At 39.3% G+C, this 20,093-nt stretch overlaps 1 protein-coding gene across 7 annotated transcripts in view; it reads right to left on the bottom strand.

The window, feature by feature from the left end:
- PLCB4 (phospholipase C beta 4) overlaps positions 1–20,093 on the bottom strand; it is a 198,791-nt gene that overhangs the window by 32,194 nt on the left and 146,504 nt on the right. For 5 of the 7 annotated variants that reach the window (XM_057423494.1, XM_057423495.1, XM_057423497.1 and 2 more), the window contains 10 exons: positions 18,786–18,821; positions 16,259–16,400; positions 15,549–15,633; positions 15,214–15,338; positions 12,809–12,860; positions 10,285–10,387; positions 8,326–8,490; positions 5,251–5,455; positions 805–893; positions 220–370 (listed from right to left, as the gene is read on the bottom strand). In XM_057423494.1, the coding sequence (XP_057279477.1) occupies positions 220–370; positions 805–893; positions 5,251–5,455; positions 8,326–8,490; positions 10,285–10,387; positions 12,809–12,860; positions 15,214–15,338; positions 15,549–15,633; positions 16,259–16,400; positions 18,786–18,821 (1,153 nt within the window). The remainder of the gene's footprint in view (positions 1–219; positions 371–804; positions 894–5,250; positions 5,456–8,325; positions 8,491–10,284; positions 10,388–12,808; positions 12,861–15,213; positions 15,339–15,548; positions 15,634–16,258; positions 16,401–18,785; positions 18,822–20,093) is intronic. The other 2 variants (XM_057423493.1, XM_057423491.1) reach the window with 1 other exon arrangement.

Below are 20,093 nucleotides of genomic sequence, written 5' to 3' on the forward strand. Positions count from 1 at the left end.
TCACTTAGTAAAATAAAGCTGCACTGGCTATATACAGCCTTTTTTAGTAATATAAAAAATGTATCTGCAGTTAAAGATCACACTCAATGGCAAAAGAAATTACCTTCCAAAAGGGTAAGAACGAACAGAACTGCAAAACTAAGATGGAGTATCGAGTACTTCTCTGTGACTTTCTGAATCACTTCAGGACTGAGGGAATGGCCTGTGATTTTCACCTACCTTTCTTAGCATCGGTCCCAGACCCAAAGCCTGCGGTTGTACTTGGTCGAAGTTCAGAACTACTTTGAGGTGTTACGTTGGCTTTGGCATTATTGGCTTTTCCTTTCCTATCGTTCTTTGAAGTGTCATTTGGTACATCAGCTATATCACTCTGAAAGAAACATTCACATCATAAGAAGTTAATTGTTTTTACCTGTAGTATTAAAGCTGAGATATATGAAACTCCTGCACTTGCTTACTTTACAGTTAAGAAAACTTCAATATACTACCAAACAACACTATACTCAGTAAGTGTTTGTAACCTATTTTAAATGCTACCTACTAAAATATGACTTTCTCATTTCTTAAAATATCTGTTTCTAAGGGATGTGTTAGTATGATGCCTGAAAAGTCAGTTAGTGAATGGTATTCCAGTACATGTAAACTAAAATAAGCCAATGTATTTCAGAGCAGGACAAAGGGTCTTATATTAGAAAATGAGAAATGATAGGTAACATGCATCAATTTGAGAAGGACCAGCTTACTTTAAAAGAAGAACATAACATGAACATAAATGGGGTGTGTTTGTCATTAAGTTCTACTTACTGTTTCAATACCCATCGCTCTCATTTGGTCTGCTCTTTTTTCTGTGATGGACAGAAATTTCTTTGGATCTGATAAAGCATCCACGATATCTGTAAGATAAACAAAATCAACCTTTTATAATCCTCAGAGACGTTTGGAAACCAAGCTATTACAAATGCTTGATTCTGCCCCTGTTAGGAGCCATGGCTTGCAAAAACAGTCCAACTTCCCATAGACAACTTGGCAGGACTGAAAGCACTCATCATCACAGCGCTTGAACACAAGGAACACAAATGAGTTCATAATGCACCAAGAAGTGATATGCAGCCGGGTACCTTACTTAGGAACAACACTGACTCCATCAGAGCGAGCTTACTCTGACTTACTCCCAGTTGATGACACTAGAATGTGAGACCAGAACGGGACCTCCTGAGCCACAAAGCACTAACAACTTTTTCTCCTGGTTATTTGGAGGGGGTGCTGAGTGACTTGGGACTGCAGGGAATTGTAGAAAATGCCATTATATTTCCTAGGTAAACATCAGTTTCAGATGAGTGGTTAAAGCAAGCAGGAAGATCTGTTCTCGCTTGCCTTTGTGATGCTCCATATCTGCAACATGACAGGCTGTGAAACGGCTTTTCTATGAACCATAATGACCAATATTTGAATCTTGCACATGACACAGGTATCCTAGCTAGTGGTATCCTAGCACTACCCAGCACCAGATATCATATAGATAATTGAGTCTGTTTTCCACAAGCAGTGAAAAATGTGCAAGCATAGGTTTACCGAAAGACAAAGACACATGAATATTCACCTGCATATTGAATAATCAATTTCCATGCTTAATTTCAACAGTAAATGAATTACAAAAATGGCAAAAGAGACCCTCCACTGCGAGAAATGATTTTACAAATTAAACTGAGTCAGCATCTACAGCACTGATCTGTTCTGATGAGCCCTGTGAAACTCTTAACTTCAGTACTATGGACAAAAAAGGTCATTGGTCTCAGTTAATAAGCCTTCCTTGATAGAGCAATAACTTAAGAAAGGAAGTTTGAACGCTGCAGACTTGACTCATCATCCACCACAAACTATTGCTATTTAATTAACTCAGGTTTTTGTCACGATTTGCAGGAGGTCCATGGACAGGGCTTCACTTGCAGGAAGCTGTTTCTTTGCAGGATGCTGCGAGACCCAATTTTTGGCTGCTTATGAGCAAAAGACCAAGGCTTTTGTGCTCTTCTGTTCTAGCTGGTCTCACCAGCATATTTCTGCAGTGTCAGTTCTGACACTCATGGTTTTAATAATCATTTGAATTTTGTCCATGTTTCATATCACCTCTTCAGCCATTTTCCAAGTGCAGTTACAATAATGCAAAGCAGAAATGCTGATCCACTGACCAGCTGTGAAAAACATCCAACCCACCAAAGCTTTGGGAAGAAACTTTCTATTTTCCCTGTGCAAACCAGGGGTTAGAATATATCATCTCCCTTCCAACCCAAGTTGTTCTATAAATGTTCCTCTGAAGTCACCAGATGCACTTCTCGAGTGAAAAAAAAAAGCACAGACAGGGCTCCCATCCCAACAAAAGCTGTACTAAATACATAACATTACCCTTGACAGCCCTGTTTATCTACACAAATGGGTTGTCTCCAATCACTGTCATGACTCAATGATGTCTTCTGAAACTTACTTCAGATACACAAAAACTGTGTAGGAGTTATTTTCAGCCACAACAACGGCACTGCAGCTCAGCACTGGCTGTTTCCCTTTTCCCTAAGTTAGTAAGCATGTCTTTTTGTCCTTGGCATGCCCCCTTCAATGAAAATCCAGGACTACCCTGCTAACACGATGTGTCATCTGAAAATGGAACCTGATTATCACCAGCGTCAAAGTAAAAATGACTAACACATTTGGGAGAGCGAGACCTTTGCAAATGGCATTACTAACCATACAAGCACATCACCAAAGGCTAAGCATTTCTACAAGGAAGATATGACTCACCGCTGCTTTTCACATTGTCATTTGTCCTCTGCTTACGTTTTTCTTTCCCCCCAGTGAGGGAAGGTGGACGTAGGGAATAGCATTTTGTAGAGGAATTGCAATTAAACATAAAACCAGGAAAATCACTGGCAGAGCACATTACAGAGGACTCTAACCACTAACCTAAGTAGCCATGCTTACTTACGTACAGCTTCTATTGCAGAAGCTTCTCTTTGGAGAATGCGACTTCATTTACATTAATTTGGACCAGTATTGTATTTTATTGGGAACAATGCTGACAGTGTAGCTGATGCAAATAAACCACAAGAACTTACTAAGTTGTATGAAAAACAAAATTATGCAACTTTAAAGCCTGTGATGCATTACCCATTCTAGCTATTATTCAGTGCAAGTTCTTAAATCTTACTCATACAGGTTTACAAAAGAGAAAGAAATAAAAGAGAAAGCAGGCAGCTACTGAACTGAGCTGCACTTTCCTACTGGTTTACTAAAACAACCACAGAGATTGCAGTGGTAGCTCAGAGAACAATGGGAGGTTCACTGGCCATGATAAGTAATTAAAACCCATGTGCCAACAGAATACTGATGATTCCACCTGAGTGTTAAAAGTTATTTCCTAGTTGTTCATCATGCTGCTGTTCTGTGTCAATGGGAAAAATACATAAGACACATCAAAACTACCTGGGAAGGGAGAGCTATTTAATTCATTTAGTTCATGTTAATATGGGGTCTGTTTTTCCCAACACTGCCAGTAAGCTATGACAACTAGTTCTCTCATTCACAACTAGTGAATAACAAGCTATGACAACTAATTCTCTCATTCACAACTAGTGAATAACAAGCTATGACAACTAGTTCTCTCATTCTAGTAGTATTTTCATGTAATGATACTGTTACTCAGCAGTAGTATGCTTTTCTATGTCCTCACCTCTACCAGATGAACCATCTGTAGAAATGCTGACAGTGTAGCATCCAGTGTAGAGCATCAGTACTGAAGGGCACACACTTTGTAAGTTCTAACCTAGTGTTCAAATTCTCTTTGAAAAACAACTCTTTCACTTCTGAATTTATGTCACGCAGTTTAAAACCTGAAGTATGTGAGCAGCACACTCAGCAGCTTGAGCCACATCAAATTCTAACTTTAAATTCGACTCTTAGAAGAAGTGTGGTATCATTGAGAAAAACATCAATCCCAAATCAAAGGCATGTCCTTAATTTAGAAAGTATTTTAACTGAGTCATTTACTGTCAAAAGCTTAAGGTCAGGGAAGAATTAAGGCACATGCTTAAATGTGTCCCTAAGATTCATGGTTCAATTACTGCCTCCAGAATCTCAAGCTCAAGCAGAAGCTTACATTTGTCTTGAGACAAAGCTCCTGAATTTAAGTACTGTAGATGAAACATGCTGTGTAAAGGCACGGTAATGCTCCAGAACTGGGGCAAAAACTTGCCAGCAACCAAGATTTAAGGTACGAACAACACAAATGCTTCTGTAAATGCTTAACTTTCTTCATGAAATACTGTTACTGAAGTAAAAAGCCTTTACTGAAGTAAAATGCCAGCAAACACAGACTTGAAGATACACTAATACCTTAGTTTAGCTTTCCCCTTCTGCAGTTTGTACTATGGAAATGATACTCAGAGACGCAGCAGTAAATCTCTGCATAGACAGCAGGTTTGAAATCATTAGCAAAACATCATTTTTACCAATAATGTTTCACCAGTCCACTCTAAGGTGAGCTCCATTTTACTGCAGTCGGAGCACTAACATTTAGCACAATCTCTGTTTCACAGTTTTAAATGGTTTCCATACTGCCTAACAGACAAGCAAGTTCCATCTGCAGCGAAGAAAACATTTCCCAGAGGTACAACCCTCAGGGTGAACCTATCCATGACACTGATTTAAGTGGTGTAATGATTATTCTCACTTGTTTGTTCCTATACCTATGGGGCAATTTGCCACTGCTCAGAATAAATGACCACGGCCCTGCCAACCTGATCATGGGAACAGCTAACATTAAAAACGACTTTCCTGAAAACCCAAAAGTAATTAAACCACACTGAAACCACCTAAAATTCGTAACGAAAAATGCAGACAAGTTCTGGATGCTAAATTATTTCACTGTCCATTTTTTAACAATCCATCAATATGTTCAACAATACAAAGTTGTTTTGTTTGAAAAAGCGCATGTCTAGATTCTCCATCAATCCTTCATACCTACAGGCTAAACAATATAGCTAAAGTACATGTTAGTCGTACAAATATTTAACACTGAGGCAGGCATTTGGTCTGAAAGCTCATTTTTTAACTAAATTTGCAGGGTTTCCAAGGAGTTAAAATACTAAATTTTTCCAGTTCCTCTAGCACTGTGTCTCTGCTTCCGGCTGGCATACTGACACTGCTGTACTTCCACACCAACACTCAAACTCTACAGCACACTGAGATACAGGTTTATCTCACCTCCAAACCCATCAGGCACATATGTTTTAAGCACAATGTTGCAGAAAACCGTTGGAAGAGAGAGTGGTTTGTTGCCCTCATTCCGAAGGGAAATGTGTCTGTAACCCGCCTGCAGACCATCCAGAGGCAGGATCCTCTGACCGATCAACTTATTGTTGTCGTCATACACTGCTATTCTCAGGACAGCGAGATCAGGGAGGATAACCTGGAAAGCCATGAAAGGAAGGAATTCAATGACTTTAATACAGTATCACCCTCCCCAGCTCCCATGTTTGAACCTTTCATTTTGAGTGCCAGAAACAGACTATCATCCCTGTAAGATAATGTCATTCCCTGCAAACTGCACACTTTCAGATGAATATTTCCTAGAAAAGCTTTTTTTTTTCCACCCTAAATAATGGGTAGATATCAGAATATGCAAATCCTACAGCTTACATTTACACTAGCTAAATATTTTGCATATTCATTTTTTATGGTGACATCGATAAGGCAGTAAATGCTACATGGGAAATGACAGATACAGTGGCAATAGGGAGGGTAGATAGTGCTGAATCAGGAAGAATTATGACAGGAAGATGGGATTTGGAATGTATCCAAAAGGGCAACGAAGAACAGAAGGAGTGCAAGCACAAGCTAATAGAGCAGTATGATGAACTACAGGTTCTGCAAAGGAGAGAAGCAGACCCAGAGGGTAGGACAGGGTGACAGACCCGCTGAAATGATGTGCTGCCAGCCAGCAGAAGTGGGTGTGCTGTACTCATGACACGAAGGGTACAGGGATGCTGCCAGCTATCTGCATCTGTCAGTCCCCAGTCTGGACTGACTAAGGCAGTAACAAAAAATTACTGCCTTCCTGGAACGAAGGTGCTGCCTTTGCGCACAGAGCAGTGAGGAGAAGATGGGGCTTTGAGTAAGCTGGTCTAGTGGAAGGTGTCCCTGACTGTTGGAACTAGATGATTTTAAAGGTCCCCTCCAACCCAAACCATTGTGTGATTTTGTGTGACTCTCTGAAGACAGCCTGAGAGATGCTGCCAGACTGCCTTAACTGTGTGCTGGGAAAGGTCTTCCCACTCCCTCCCTACCTGACTATTCATCAACACTCATGGGACAAAAGAGAAGCCCTATGTAAACTGTGTCTACTATCTCCCTCAAACTGTCCCCTTGCCGCTTTCATCTACAGTCTTAGAGGGCACAAAATAAACTGTATTTGGGTCTCCAAACTCACCTGAGCTGTTCACAGACATCCTGCTCTATTTGACTACAACTTAGCACTCCCAGCACAGGTTACCACCAGCCCTCACCCTTGTCCTCTCCCTTACACAACAGAGTGACAACACAGAATTTGGGTTACGAGGACTGAAGCTTAATTTTAATTAAAACAAAGAAACCAAGAAAACAGACAAAAGAACAATCAAAAATGTTACTTCAGAGCAACTGTGTAGGGATCAAACATCAGCTTGAGAACACCATAATACACATAGGGCAGGGAAGATGTCTCCTCCGCAGGCCACAGATCAGCACATCTTTCATTACATGGTGGCCTTGGATATAGATTTGTTAGAGAGCAGGAGTGGGGATTAAGTTGTTTCTTGCTCCCTCTCCATTATTCTGTTCTGCAGTATCCTGGTAGGAACTTCCACGCTCATAACAGACACTCTATGATTTTAGCACTGTCCACCCCATGCCTTCATTTAATCCAGCTAGAGGAATTGTTTCTACTGTGTTTATGCCACTCATCTGCTGGGTCATCAGTTACAACTCATGTCTTGATTACAATGCTAAGCCTCATATGTTAAAGGCCTGAGATGAAGAAAAGCAGTATCTTGGCTGACCTGCAGTATGAGTTGAGAATGAGTTGAAGAGAATGTGTGACTATATAATTTTTCACTGCTGTGCAGAAAGTCCAAGGAGTATTTGGCATCAGGCACCATACCCATGCTAAGATATACAGGTAGGCTGAAGCTGTGTGCACCCTATGGTTTATGGGCCTTTTGAGTTTAGAAATTGGAAAGCAGCAGATGCTGGCCATATGGTCAGCAAACCATGGGCACCACAATTGCTTGTCATTGTACCTAAGCATCTTCCCTGTGCCTCCTCATATACAGAGAAAAGCACCTGAAGTCACATTCAATCCAGAATTTATTTGAGTCCAGAAAAACCTCTCATATTAATATACCCAAGAGTGAAGTGTTATCGCCATTCGGATAAAGCCTGTCACTTTGGAATAGAAGAGCAACAACCTTGTATGACAATGAAACAAGTGTAAGGAGAACAGACATTATCAAAGACAGCACTGCTAACACATGTGGTCTGGATGGAACTCCAGCTGACAGAAAAAAAATTAAGTTAAAAAAAAAAAGTGTATCATAAAGACTGAGAGATAAAAACTGAACACAGACAAGAGGTCTCTCTCTCTGTAAATCCCCCATAGCAAGAAAAAAAGGTTTGTTTTTATTTTGATATTGGAAAAAAAAAAAAAGAAAAAGGTACATGATGCACATGGTCTACTGAAGGAGGGAGCTGGCAACACGTCTGAGGAACACAGCGCCCTTCCAACTTCCATGTAATAACATTGACCTTAGCTTTGGACGCAGCATCTCACCTGCCCTCTGGGCTGAAGGAACAGTGCAAGATAGCAGCCACTGCCAGGGCAGGGAAGAAGAAATCTCCAAGGAATGATGGTGTCCACCAGCGGGGGCTCATTCTGAGCAGACTGCATACCTTGAACACAGGCATGGCCACGGAGGAGGTGGCTACCTCCCAGTGGGAAGAGGAAGCAAAGGGGAGGGAAAAGCCAAACAGAAACAAACAAACAAAAAAATCATGTGACAGCTACAGAGGTTATCCATTAGAAAAAGAAAACAAAGCAAAACTAAAAACAAATGAACAAACAACCTCTTGAAAGCTTATTGCAGCTTTAGATTGTTTACTGCAGTAAATGGGACTCCTACAAACCCTTTCTCACGGGAGCAGTACTTATTCATGTGAGCAGTCAGAATGGAGCAGGGAGGGGTGGCTCAAGTGAGCGAGGATGCTGATGTGCAAAGCACAAACAGGGCTTTCCGAATATCCTACCTTCCGAAATACAAATGATTCTTCATTGTAAACAGGGTTCAGACCATTGTTCATCACCATGCGTGTCCGAAACTCTTTACGTATCGTGTCCGTGGGTAAGCCATACATATCCACTTCTACGTACGTACCAATCTTTTTGTCTGATAAGAACTGACCTGATATTACCTGCAACATAACAGAGCAGTAAGGAAAAGCAATACAAAGTACACAGTGTTTTATGAATAGTGGGAATATTGGTATTTATTTTATTGACAGCAGTCTGAAAAATGTACACGTTTATTTCTCTCCCCATGGTAAGACGTTGGAACTACAGGATCTTAAGATCCTTTCAAACCCTAACTATTCTACGATTCTCTGATTTAATCACATTAAAATGGTATATTTAGTGGTAAAACTGCAGCACTTCTTTAGAAAAGCATTTGTGATAAGACCTTAAATATAACCTTGATTTGAAATGATTGTGCTCACTGTGCTATGGTGTAACAGATATAACAGTTGTATATCAGTCAGCCCAACTAGCCAACGACTCACAGATGCATTCAGTATATTACTGGAAAACATTGAGTGAAACAAGCAGATTTGGGCAGTGCTGTTCTGCAACTTTTGAACCTTCTGTTTAGAAGCCATCTGTGTGTCTTGACTACAAAGAGGTGAAAGAAAGCTATTGATCTGCTTGCACTGAGGCAAAGGTTTTAAGGGAATCACGTATCAATCTAACTCTGCATTATGTGTCTGGGAAGTGTAGGATCTTAAAAAGCAAACAAGCAAAAACCCCACACGACTCCTCTATATTGCTCTGCATATGAAGATTTGTTGCAATTTTACTCCAAGTCAAGATGAATCTAGTCACAGCAGGTGATTACTCCAGGGAAAATTTTTATTTCATCAAGATGACATCCTATGTAAAAATGCAGCTTACGTTTTCAGTACTGGGAGCAAGGAGGGAAGAAAACCTGGAACATAATTTCACAGAGCTAAACTCATTCCAAGTCCTTTTATTTTAATGATCTAACATTCTTCCAGGAAACACTCTGGATGACAAATCTGATGTTACATGGCTGAGGGGTACCATCACTGGCTTTGGTCCACTCAATTCCTTTATTACAGGATTTATATAGAATTCTATACTAGTTTTAGTCACATAACAAAAGCGAGCAGCAAAATACATGTTCTAAGAACTATCTGTAATGATATTTAGAGCTTATGTTTTCACCACCATACCCCACTTTCCTCTTGGATGGATTGTACTGTCATGAATATTAAAGAAAAACAATATTAAGAAGAAGATTTTTCTTCGGGAAATGCAAGTAAAATCAGGTGAGTGTCTAGAATGTACAATGAACCCTTGGTCGGGGAGAGTTTGAAAATTCCATGCTGCACACAGAAAGTGCTAACTGGAAGCTTAAATCTTTTGTTAAGCTGCACATAGGGGATTTGACCAAGGAGAGTGCCAAGTGACAAAAGAAGTCCTACAACTGTCAGCCTCCTTCTAAAAGGTGATACCTAACCTTACTGCAGAAGTTAATACGGACTTCAGTACTTCTAGACAACTCCAAAGTAAGGACCATCACGTTTTGAAAATATCCTGTCCTTGTGTGCCCATAGTCTTCCTTGCTCTGTGGTGACAAGTGATGTCTGTACGATTACATACTGTTCACAGAAATGAACTTCACTCATTTATTCATTCGTACAGGCTGATGTGATTCAATAAGAACACAAGGAGGGGGTAAAATTCAGTGATAATGTGTAATAACAAACCACTTCTAATACTCTCATGTTTCACTTAGATCAAGTAAACACAGATGTTTTAGCCAGCAATAAAATACCCCCACAATAGAAACAACTTGACAAACGCCATACCATCTAAGTATATTTTCTGCAAATATCCTATTTCCGTTGACATTTAAATGCGATTTGGGATGTGATAAGATGACAGAAGTTTGTCTGTTGCTGTTTTACCTGTACAGAACATGTTGCAGCAATGACACCATCTACAGGAGTTTCAGAGAAAGGGTCAAATGTTCGATCTGGTCGCCGCATGAAATCTGGCTTAAGTAGATACCTTATTTCAAGAGAAAAAAAGAAGAAAATTATTCTTGTGTGAAATCTAAAACTGTATTAAATACAAATAAAACTGTGTTCTAGTTTAAACAATGAACTCTCCTACAGCACTGTAAAATACAGAATGTCATTCTAGCTACACATGTGAGGAAGTAAAAGTAAGTACTACGGTTGTCTAGCATACAGATAGATGTTAATCTTCATTCTGAATTACCAGCTACTGAGAGATTAAATCAACCCTGGATTTGGAGATGAAAACAAATGTAATGTAATCAAGGGGATTTCAAAATGACTCAATGATACACTTAAAAAGTATATTGAATTATCCTGTAATAAAAAGGAGATGCTCTCTTTTGTTTTAATTCTTTAACATTGAGGAAAAAAAACCCTATTCAATTTTATTGTCTTAAATGAAGCAGTTCCACAGAGTTGAGACTCAGACAATAAATTCCAGCTTGAGGCTAATTTTTTCATCTCAGTTATAAAACCTTGGGGAAAACAGCTGATAATGTCTGTGCTGACAGATTGTTAATTATAGTAGCATGAAAGGTACTACCATAATAACACTTGCAATACTTCCCTGAGGACTAGACACTGGATCAACATATCAATGAAGCTGATACGTGCTCTGATGAATCAAAACACAAGGATTCTAATCACAGAAATGCTGTGTTACACGTGACAGGGGTTCTCTTCCACTGATGGAAGAGAATGTGCAACTTGAGTCATCTTACTAATTCTGTGGCCCTTACAGACAACTTCTTAATCTTCTAGAATTCTTCTAATTAATATATTGATATATTAATATATTAATATTAACATACTATTAATAATGTATTAATAATAATCTCAGAAAATTTCTAATCTTCTGGAAGTTTATCTTCTATCCATCCTTAGTCTTTCTAGAGAAATACAGGTACATAGTGTTATAAAGGCCTACACAGAGCTCAGAAATAATTAAAACATGCTGGAAAAATTCCAGTGGAAACAATGTCGATGTTTTCTCTCATTTTTTCATACTGTGTTTTCTGTTTAGGAAAGGAATGGTCCTCATTTGTCTTACATTATAAATGACTGTGAATTCATGTATTTTATTAATTTAAAGTAGGCTATGGGCAGAAGGGAACTATCAGAAACAAGCCTCTGCTTCCAGCCTGTTGAAATAAAAACATGCTCCTGTCCATCCAGGGGTTGGAACTAGATGATCTTTAAGGTCCTTTCGAACCCTAACTATTCTATGATATGTTGAAAGTGAAGTGATTTGATCTTTCTGCAGCATGAAAACTAAATTGGAGAAAAATCTACAGACAGAAAGGAATGTAATTTTTTATCTTCATTGCCCTGCATGTTTTCTGTGACTGAAACAGTGCCACATTTGTAATACATATCAAAATACCATCATTATGTTACCACGCATTACCCACTATATTACTGTAACACCAAAAGACTGACATAAGAATCAAGGACATCAGTTGATTACGATGCCTGCGCTTAGAGAATCTGGCAAGAGTAAATAGGTGTTCTTTTGCTAGGCTGGGAGGGTCAAACAAGAAAGGAGCCATACTCTGCCATTCTGCATATTCTGATTGAAACAACCAGTGACTGCACCTTTGTCAAAGCCTAGAGCATCTACCTGGAGAGTTCACTACTGAAAGAAAGGCATAGAGTGGCAAAGCACTGTTAAGCACTCTTGCCCATTCTTCAGATGAGGTATTTTACCAAGTTTCATCTACTCAGATTTTCTTTCTGAACAAGATCAGCATTCATAAAAGAGGTTTTCTTCCCAGGATGAGTTTGCAGATTTTAAATGTGTTCCTAGACTGTCATTTCCTATCACTCATCAAACTTCCCCTTTCTCTCAATGTTAATGATCAGCCTATCCTATTAAGGTATAAACTCAACATCTTAGAAAAATCCATCAACATCACACTTCAGCATTCCTTTTCATGCAAAAGCCATGAGCAAGAACTTAAGAAAGATGAAACACCTCAGTATTCTCCCCGAAATTTGCTCTCCTACTAAAGCACATGTTAAAAACCCATTCCCTATGTATTAAGACTCAACCTGTCCAAGTAAATTCAGCAATTATGTGAACTATGCAGAGAATCTCCATTCTGTGGCATATCTTCAAGCAAACTTGAGAACAGAAGCTGAATAAATAACTGTGTATGGTATTCATGATCTTCTTAATTTGCACGCAAAGCCTCTTCTATTTCTTCTCTAAAAAACTGGGCATAATAAAAAAGCATATTCATCAGAATACCTCCTTGCAGGGGGTGTCTCCTGGAATTCTGCTAATTTCTACTCTGCACCTAACATCCAATTTTTCTTTTGTAACACATAATTAATAATGAAAAAATGTTATTAAAACCATAGTACAGGATTCTGATACACAGTGACAATGGTTTAAATCATCACTCACCCGCATGATCCATTATATTCAAATTTTCCTTGATTCAACTGCATTGCTAAATCTGCCAAGAGAGGAAAAAATGACTGTGCTTCCTTCTGAATAATGCAGACATGAGCAATGTTTATTAGAAAAGGAAATAAGACTGTTTTGTCCAGAATAATCAGTTTAAATAAAAATTAGATACAGTATAAATAAAACACACATCCAAGCAACAAAAGGAAGCAATAGGAAAACTCCAGATTTCTTCACAGGAGTAACAGCTTTAACTGCCAAGCTGAAGTCTATGCTGTGCTTAGAAAACAGTCTCACCCTGAATTCAGAAATACCTGGTAGCAGAGAAGCATCAGACTGTGACCATATTAAGTGCCTAGGATGAGATTTCCATCATCTAACTTTTGGTATTTACAGTATAGATGTCTCCATTTCTGCTAGAGATCTAGAATCACTCTGAATAACAGAGAGATGCAGGCTTTAACTAAGTGCCTAACTAAGGCAGACACATAAATTGTACTCTGATACCATCTGTAGAAAGTGAGATGAGTATCACACTGGTTTACTATGGGCTTAATTTAATAAAATACCACAAAAAGAAACCATAAAGATCACAGCAGCATTGCTTAGTTTCAACATTTAAAGCATCTTGAGTTTTATTCAATGCATTTTTATTCAGTGTTCTTATGGCACTTGCACGTATACATAGTAAACATGTAATAACGCCCTCCCATACAACCATCTCCCAAACTTCGTAAGAAATAAACCATTTTCCTGCAGGTTTCCAGCCACACTAGAATAAAATACCCTTCTTTAGTGATCATAGAATCATAGAGCAGTTAGGGCTGGAAAGGACCTTAAGATCATCCAGTTCCAACCTCCTGCCACAGGCAGGGACACCTCACACTAAACCATGTCACCCAAGGCTCTGTCCAACCTGGCCTTGAACACTGCCAGTGATGGAGCATTCACAACTTCCCTGGGCAACCCATTCCAGTGCCTCACCACCCTAACAGTAAAGAGTGAGTCTAAACTTCCCCTGTTTAAGTTTTAACCCGTTACCCCTTGTCCTGTCACTACAGTCCCTAATGATTAGTGCATCCCCAGCATCCCTATAGCCCCCCTTCAGATACTGGAAGGCTGCTATGAGGTCTCCATGCAGCCTTCTCTTCTCCAGGTTGAACAGCCCCAACTTTCTCAGTATTCTCTTGCTCAACAGACTCTGCTTCAAAAGGGAACAAAATCTTTTCTGTACCTTCTCCATTACACCAAATACGAGATTCTGATACGCTCGTATCAGTTATTTGCTTTAGAGGGCAGCCTTAACTTTTACTTCCTTAATTAGTCTTCACCCTGACAGCACAGTTGGATCATAGAAGATAAATACAGGAAAGCTGATCACTTCATATAATTACCATTCTTACTTTGCAATATAATGGGTCTGAGAATGATATGCAGTGGGCAGAGGTAGTGTTGGGAGCAGAATGAAGCTTGCATATCTGCTCTGACCTCTGTATTGTGTCCAGTGGAAAGCTTTACAAGCAGTGTATTCCTGTACAGCTTCTTCCTGCTTCCTCAGCTGGGTAAATCAGTACAAAGCTTTGCGGGATAGAACTCAGGATATGATAATTAGGAGTGTCTGCAGTACCAAAGACACTGTTTGGGGAAGGTGGAAAGGGAAGCAAACACAAAAGCACTATCAGCTAGAAAAGAAAATGGAATAACCAGTCTGTTACATTTATGACTAAAGACATTCCTAGATGAATTAAAAAACAAGACAAAGCAAAACACAACAAAAAAACCCTACCCTGTTAGTTACACTCACACCTTCACTAACAGGGACAATACATCTCCTCTCAGTTTGCCCTGTGGAGAGGCACTTACATTCCCTGGCATTGCACTCTCAGCTGGGATCTCAGACCCCATTCTCTGATGCTGAATGCCACTCACAATTCACAATAACTGGTCTAGAAATGCATTTGGCACATAACCCACATTACTTTTTACCATCTTAATTTGTACACTCCTTCCTCCTGGGTAACGGTTGGACTTGATGATCTTAAAGGTTGCTTCCAACCTCGTTGATTCTATGATCTTTACTTAGCAGACATGCAGCAAACTGTGCCAAAGCTGTGTTTTGTGAAAGAAGTGATTTCCTTGTAACTGATACCCTTTATTAATAAAATATTGATGTTAGAAGTTACAGGACTTATATTTTTCCATGAAAGCGGACTGAATTTTCCTCCTGTGTATGGCTTTTTCTTTGCTCCTTGCCTTACGCTTCCATAATTCCACCCCACTGCATTATTTAGCCATATGCCTGTTTCCTCAAAAAATGCCAGAAGCAAATCCATGGCATCTGTTTGACAGTTACTGCCCAGGCCATTCTTTAGGATTGAGGTTCAGTGGTCGTTGCTGCCTACCTGGGGTCTGATAGTTCAGTGAGACCATCTGGCAGCCAGCGTTCCAGAAAATTTGAGGCATGTAATTACTGGAATCCACTCGGCCTCCCTTTGGGTATATCCGACTCATTTGTCGTTTGTTATAACTGTGTAATTCATCAAGGAAATTGAAATAAAAACATCATAGAAATATATGTTCATATTCTAGTAACTTCAATATTTCTTACATTAATCTTAGTGTTTCTCATCCTATGAGCTACTTTTCCTTTATAGACTTGGAATACTGCAAATCTAGAAAGGTACTTGTTTTATCTGTAGCATTAGTAGAGATGTGGTACGAGGAGGTGAAAGGATACTTCACAAACTCAATGGCATGGGTCTTCAAATATCCTAGTCCGACTGATTCATTGAAAGAGGACATATTATGATGAATATTACGCTCTAGAAAGAAAATACAAGACATTTTAAAACACCTCTGTAATAATGAATCAAAATCCAAGATCATGCACTATACATAATAGCAGCATATGGTAATTTCTGGTCTGTTTCCCCATTATCTGTCACTCAGAATCAAATCATACTGAAATTTCATAGTATTTCTGACTTGATTTGTTTCTTTCACTTCCTTGGGCAACCCACAAAACTTTCATTTGTGGTTCAGGACAAAATTGTTATTCAGAGCCTGTGTTTTGTGGCTAGATAAGGCAAAACAACATGATGAATGGTCTAGTGTGCAGGATGAAAGCAGCAGCTAACTGCTGACCACTGTGACAATCACGCTCACCTTTCTTTATGGAAAGGTGAACTAGAAAAAGCAGTTTAGCTGGAAAGGCCTATAGAATATAATCAACCTCAATAGCTTCAGACTCTCCCAGTAATTTAGTGACTCCGTGTGGATGACCAATGGAATAACATGCTAACTTTACATTCAAAGACACAGAGATCTAAAAGTACAGGTCATAAAGCTATAAAAGCCTTACGCCATTTCTAAGCTTAGAAAATGTAGAGATAAAAAAAATACCTAGAATAAGCAAATACTTTTATTTCATTCAACCTTTTATGTTACCTTCTGCTACATCGAAACCTTGAAATTTTACAGGTTGAGCATAGTTGACCATTGTTGATAAATATGGATGTATATTGGTTGTGGCACCTACATATTTGTAAGATGCCATCCATGCTTGTTCATCTTCAACAGTTACTAAACCCTGAAAATACACATCAAAAAGAATAATCACTATTTGGGTGTGTAAATACCATTGTTGGCATTTTCAAATGATATAGAATTATACCCAAATCTGCAGAAACTTAAAGAAAGTGCAAATTAATACAAGAAAAGTGGAACTTCAGTGTCACAGATTAAGATTTATCTTCTTACTGATATACACACCAAGCACTCTCACTGTTAGACACATGCAAGAGGACTAATGATAGAAAAGCTCCTAAGCAGTGGGTAAGTATTACATGATGTTAGTAGGATAACTTTAGGATAAAAGATAAAGGTTACAGTAGAATGAGCAATAGTGGTAGAGAATGATCTTTCATTGTCAAACAAACTCCTAAAAATTGTGATTTAATACATATTTCCTTATAGCTGTGGTGGAGTGAAGCATACACGGTACTGAGTAGAACTTCCTCAACATCAAAACACAAATAGGTTCAACTGCTAATCTTTACTAACGAAAGCAGACCAAAATATAGGGATTACAACCTTCACTGGACAAAGAGATGTCACAAGACCAACAAGAAACACCACATGCTCATATTCCTAGCTGCTTAAACTGATAAAAATCTGAATCCATCACTCCCATAAGGATGCACTGTAGTTATAACAGAACTTCAGAAGTTTTCTACAAGTATCTCATTTGCTAGAAACCCACAACAGAAAGCACTTCCCCCACTTTTTACTTCTAGAGTGCAACTTGTGTTTGTCACAAAGTTCTCCTTCATTATTGCATCGGCAAGCAGTCAATAACAAGAAGCACTTTGCAAATCTCCTTCTCATGGAAGAAGAACGCAGTTCACAGAACCTACACTACTGCAACCCATCTACTCAGGAGATGGGACAGTAAAGGAAATGTGAAACTACCTGCCAGTATCATGGGCATGTACCTCTGCCTGTCATAGGGTGCAGACACATTTCAAAGAATGAATACCATGTGAAGTGAAACAATTTATGCCTTAATATGAGATGGTTATAGTCACAAGAAATATCATTTTCTGGCTGCAGAGAATAGCTGAGTTATCAGAATGAGTTCGGGTACACACTTATATGTGTGTATATGCACTTTTATGTGCATTTTAGACTGAATTAAACTTCCACTGGCCCATGAAATGAAGCTGAAACCATATTTTAATGCAGATTTACCAGGGCTCAATCCAACTGCTTTCCAGGAATACACCTATCAAGGGGTCCACAGATCTGTTTCCTGAATATGCCGTATAGCACATCCCTTTATTAGTAGAATACAGGCACTTTTTGTTACTCCATCAAAATTTGTTAATAGAGTTTAGAGCAAATTCAGGGCAAATTTCTTCGAAGCAACTAGTCCTGTTCAGTGTCTTCACTTTTGGAAGGCCAATAATTCAGGAAGAACTGACTACCCACCTTCTAAAAACCAGGCTCCTTCAATGTGCCTCTTGCTGACTGCTCAGAATGGATAATCAGATTTTACTATCTTGATCCATAAATGTCTAAGCAATGAATCACAGTGAAAAGGAAGTCAAAGGGGATTATCCATGCGTTAGTGCCAACGCAATAGTACCCTGCAGACCATAGCTGTATGACTGCTTTAATGACACACTAGCTCTAAGACACCATTCTAAGACAAACTACTTGTCATTGATTTTATCTTCTTTCCCTGGAGCCCCATAATTTTTAGAGTAAATGGGCTATATTCTTTGCGGTGTTCACAACTTTAAAACTGTGCATTAGAAAGGGGTAAGGATGGAATGTTTCTTAAAGCTTGCAGAAACAAAGGAATGGCTACAACAGGACATGAGCCTTCTAAGGGCTAGAGAAAACAATGGGGGAAAGTTGATATCTCTGCATTATTTAGACCTTGCTACCCCTCAAGAAAAGAAGCAGAACCCACTCAGAAAACAACACAGACTGAAACAAAGTGTGGTTAGAACAGGAGCAGCTTTAATGAGAGAAGGAGGAGAGAGAAAGGATATGGGAAGAGTCTTACAGAAGGGATTCCTGGGAGAAGATAAATGCAGAAGACTCAAGGGAAAGTGAAAGGAAGAAAAAGAGAGAGGAAACCAAAGTGCAGTCAGGGTAAGGAAAGAGGGGAGAAATAGTAGGAGGGATGATGCACCTCAACGCCATTCAAATAACTGCTGTTTCCCCGTGCATGACATCTGAAACTGAGATCAGACACTTCTCAGCAGGCAAAAATCATGCACTCCTGACTGTCCCCAAATATTCTGACAGTCCTGACCCCAGTATAAAAGTACAGGAGAAGAAACCTTAGATGAGTGCTCTGCAGGTGCAGTGAAACTGAGCATTGTTAATCCACTAAGAATGCATGGTAAGTATGTATATTATATATGAAGCAATAAAATAAACTACATAACATCCTATGTGTCACCTTTTTACTGTTTTCTTGCTCAGAATCTTCAATAGCCTAAGGGAAAAAAATATATATACATTATCCAAAGACAAAGCAATAGGAAACACTCACAGTAAGGGAAAAAAAATCCTCAAAAGGTTAGCGTATTTAGCAAAAAGTACACCCTTTTCCACCTTCCTGTGGCTCACCTGTCCCATACACTTGCAAAAATATTCACTCTCAAATTTGGGTACACAAGATACAAAATGCAACAACTGATCAGCAATGGGAATAGAAATGGGCCAGACAGTTAAGCTCAAACTAATGCCATCACTAGATGGGAACAGAGTTTCAGAGAAGAATGAAAGAACACCACACCCAGACAACCCACAAGGTCATCTTTTGTGTATATGTAAACTGCCCAGGCTCGGAAAACTTAAGGGTTAAGAGTGCTGTAAACTGAGCTTTAAACATGTGCATTTGGAAAAGGCCTATCTCAAGATGTTATCTGCAATGGGACAGTCTGCTCTCTGTCTTCAATTACAAGCTACCAGTACTGAGAATCTTGAAGCAGAGAAATGTTGACCTGGCACTGAATGTACATTCCTAAAGAATAAAGACTGAATCACTGATCAGCAAAGAAGCGGAGAAGTTACCCAAGGGCAAATGCTGAGGATGAGTGACTAAGCTGAAAAAACAAACAAACAGACCCCAAAACACTCAGGTAGTTAAGGACCAGCTGATTCAGTAAGTGAAGCCAGCCCTAGAGCAATGAAGTTAAATGGTACTTCAGTGGCAAGATTCATAAAAGCCCTAAAGAAGCAAAGATGTTGATGTGAAGAGACACCAGGAAGGCAGGTCCGATGTCTTGGTGATGCTGCTAGAGACATACTATCAAGGGCAGACTGTGCTATGAAAGATTTTCTGTAACTGTACTTCTCTCTGGAGTAAGATCCAAAGACAGCCAGGCAGAGAAGAAAAGGCCAAAATACTTGACTGATAGAGGAACATGGTCTGATAAGGTACCTTAGTGCTCACATGTGGTATATTTTCTGTAGCAAGCAGTAATGCCTTCAATGCCAGAGCAGGCTTAGTTTTGAATTCCAATATTCCAGTCAAGTAATATTCAAGTTACTGAGCACAGACTGATAAATTGTACTAAATCAGGTATGAGTGGAATAAAGAGAAGTCTTACTCTACCTGCCAGATGGCTATCCAGTATAGCCCCACTGCTATACCACCCCACTGGGGAATAGCTGCCCTATTTTGCCTTTATTGCTGTAGGTGGGAAAATTCTACCCTAAGAGTTAACAATAAAAAATGACCCAGGGGACCCCTGTAACAAAC

Source organism: Pezoporus wallicus, unplaced genomic scaffold (assembly GCF_028554395.1).
Source record: "Pezoporus wallicus isolate ANWC-B61680 ecotype Strahan unplaced genomic scaffold, APGP_CSIRO_Pwel_v1 contig_4191, whole genome shotgun sequence".
NCBI classification, from domain to species: domain Eukaryota; kingdom Metazoa; phylum Chordata; class Aves; order Psittaciformes; family Psittacidae; genus Pezoporus; species Pezoporus wallicus.